This window comes from Lasioglossum baleicum, chromosome 1 (genome assembly GCF_051020765.1).
Source record: "Lasioglossum baleicum chromosome 1, iyLasBale1, whole genome shotgun sequence".
NCBI lineage: Eukaryota > Metazoa > Arthropoda > Insecta > Hymenoptera > Halictidae > Lasioglossum > Lasioglossum baleicum.
The window spans coordinates 18,754,625-18,756,822 of record NC_134929.1 but is presented as its reverse complement, the minus strand read 5'-3'; the positions used below and the strand labels follow the sequence as shown (position 1 = coordinate 18,756,822).

The following is a 2,198-nucleotide window of genomic DNA, read 5'->3' as shown; positions in this document are numbered from 1 at the left end:
CTGACTCGCAGCCCCTGACCAATCGCCGACCGTTCGATCCGGCCGGACCCGAACCCCTCCGAATCGACCCGACGAAAACGCGCTCTTCTCATGCACGAACGCGTCCGATGCAATCACCCTTTCAAACTATTCGAAATTCTACGCGTTGCCGCGAAATACCTTCAATAAATGAAATAACTATGTAGACTGTGGATTTGATGCGTTTATAACAAGAATGAGTAGGTGCCATTTAAAACAGTGGAAAAGTTACAATGATCTAATATAATGCCAATTTAGTGTTTCAGCTTTCTAAAATTATTAATGTAATTTTATCATGAAATATATTTGTAAGCATTAAAAGGTGTAATATTCATGCTTACTTTGCTCCTCTAAAGCAGTAGTAGTAGGATGGACAAGTATTATGACTAAACAGTAGATTTTTATGGAAAACAAAAATTTTCTACCTGTATTGCAACAAACTGGGGTAAAATGGAAAATTTTCTTTCTCGATATGTTTAATAAGTTGAAAATAATATAACAGTATTTTGAAATTGTTCTAATGTTGTTACGGTTTTAAATTACACATACTCATTTTTGCCATAAATGCATAAAATCCACTATTTTATAGAATATCCATTACAGATGATCAAAATATAAAATTACAAGCCATCTGGTAAGGAACACTTACATATAGTGTTTGATTCAAAAATCATATTACTCATGTCACGGTTTTGGTTTTAATAATATGTAATCGTGTCAGTCGCGAAAAGACCGAAGTTTATCGTGATTATTTCTCTGTATAATCGAAGAAGAGAATAATCCTCTATAATTGAAGTGATTAAAGTTTCAATCGTTCAGTCTGAACTTGTCTGATTATATTTTCCTCGATATATCGAGTTGCGATACGCATAGTTGATCGATAGTGCAAGTCGTATCGTTAGAAATTTAAGGGGGAACTATACTCTCTAGCGTGATATAACCTAACGAAAACAGAAACCGTAAAGTAAATGTTCGAAAATTACGAAAGTGTCATTTAATTTGGAGATAGCGATTCGAATATGGATGTTACGCACATGAGAAATGTACTTACCTTTCATATTATCTATTGTATAATTAAGTATTAATTTCTAACCTATTTTACTTACTTTCACAAATCGTGATAAAGGAATAGTTTTATGCGAATGTTATTTTGCAGTTTAAGGATTTCCTACTTCTGTATAATCAAATATCTGAGAACTGTTTCAAACGATGTATGAACACATTTATTTCAAGAGATATTTCTTTAGAGGAGGTACGCTTTCGAACAAGTTACGTATGACATATTAGCTCTGGAATATGTGTGTTTTTAAATGTATTATCTTGTAGGATCTTTGTGTAAAAAGATGTGTGGAAAAGCACGTTCATGGGAATCATAAAATGATGGAAATATTTGTGGAAGTACAGCCTGTTCTTATGCAGAAGAGGATAGAGGAAATTCAACAAACTCAAGCAGTTTTAGAGGAACAAATGCAAAAACAAGAATCTGTTACAACAAATAGTTAATTCTAAATCAATCAAATTTATTAGTCATACGTAATATAGAAGCTATATTTCTAAAACAATACATTCAAGAATTAATTTTTCAGAATAACAATTGTTCTTCAACATTTTATCGATGTACCAGATCAATAATTTCAATGCATCGAGAAATAGATTGTTATCCATCGTCAAATAATATTTAACAAATTGTAAATCATTGTTTTTACATGATTCCATTCATTTTAAGTTAAAGATTAAATGTTTGGTTACAGTAATCAAAACTCTGTACAAAGCGAAATATATAAGCATTCATTTATTATCATGGGTTTGTATACACATAATATACACACAATAACATTACAAGTAGGAACATAATATATTAGCTACAATACGTTTTATAAATAAAAAGGTGCTCAAACTGCATTCTTTTAGTAATGCAAGTCATTCAATGTTACTATTCATTCTTACTAATAATTAATAAATATAAAACTCTCTAGTTTCATGTTATCATAGTATGTTGAAATTACCTGAATGTGACGAAAATTTGTTGCAGAATGGAATGTATTTCTTGTATGGTCGTAATAAAATATTTAACAAGTATGGATCGACCTTCCATGATCGTTTAGCACATGAATGTGAATTAGATAATGATTTTTGTAAATTCAAACATTTTTACGATCCATTTACATGCATTAATGGAA

At 30.8% G+C, this 2,198-nt stretch overlaps 1 protein-coding gene across 1 annotated transcript; it reads left to right on the top strand.

The window, feature by feature from the left end:
* Nucleotides 1–890: 890 nt before the first annotated feature.
* Nucleotides 891–2,097, top strand: LOC143213607 (mitochondrial import inner membrane translocase subunit Tim10B). Its single transcript, XM_076433633.1, has 3 exons — nt 891–1,061; nt 1,175–1,270; nt 1,345–2,097. The coding sequence occupies exons 1-3, from the start codon at nt 1,038–1,040 to the stop codon at nt 1,519–1,521; spliced, it is 297 nt and encodes a 98-aa protein (XP_076289748.1). The 5' UTR covers nt 891–1,037; the 3' UTR covers nt 1,522–2,097.
* Nucleotides 2,098–2,198: the final 101 nt, after the last annotated feature.

What these genes read in the sequence shown, in the direction of transcription:
- LOC143213607 (XM_076433633.1), top strand. Translation starts at nt 1,038, where the DNA reads ATGGATGTTACGCACATGAGAAAT. An exon ending in ATGTTACGCACATGAGAAAT is followed by an intron (nt 1,062 to 1,174) that starts GTACTTACCTTT and finishes GTTATTTTGCAG; the next exon opens with TTTAAGGATTTCCTACTTCT. An exon ending in GAGATATTTCTTTAGAGGAG is followed by an intron (nt 1,271 to 1,344) that starts GTACGCTTTCGA and finishes ATTATCTTGTAG; the next exon opens with GATCTTTGTGTAAAAAGATG.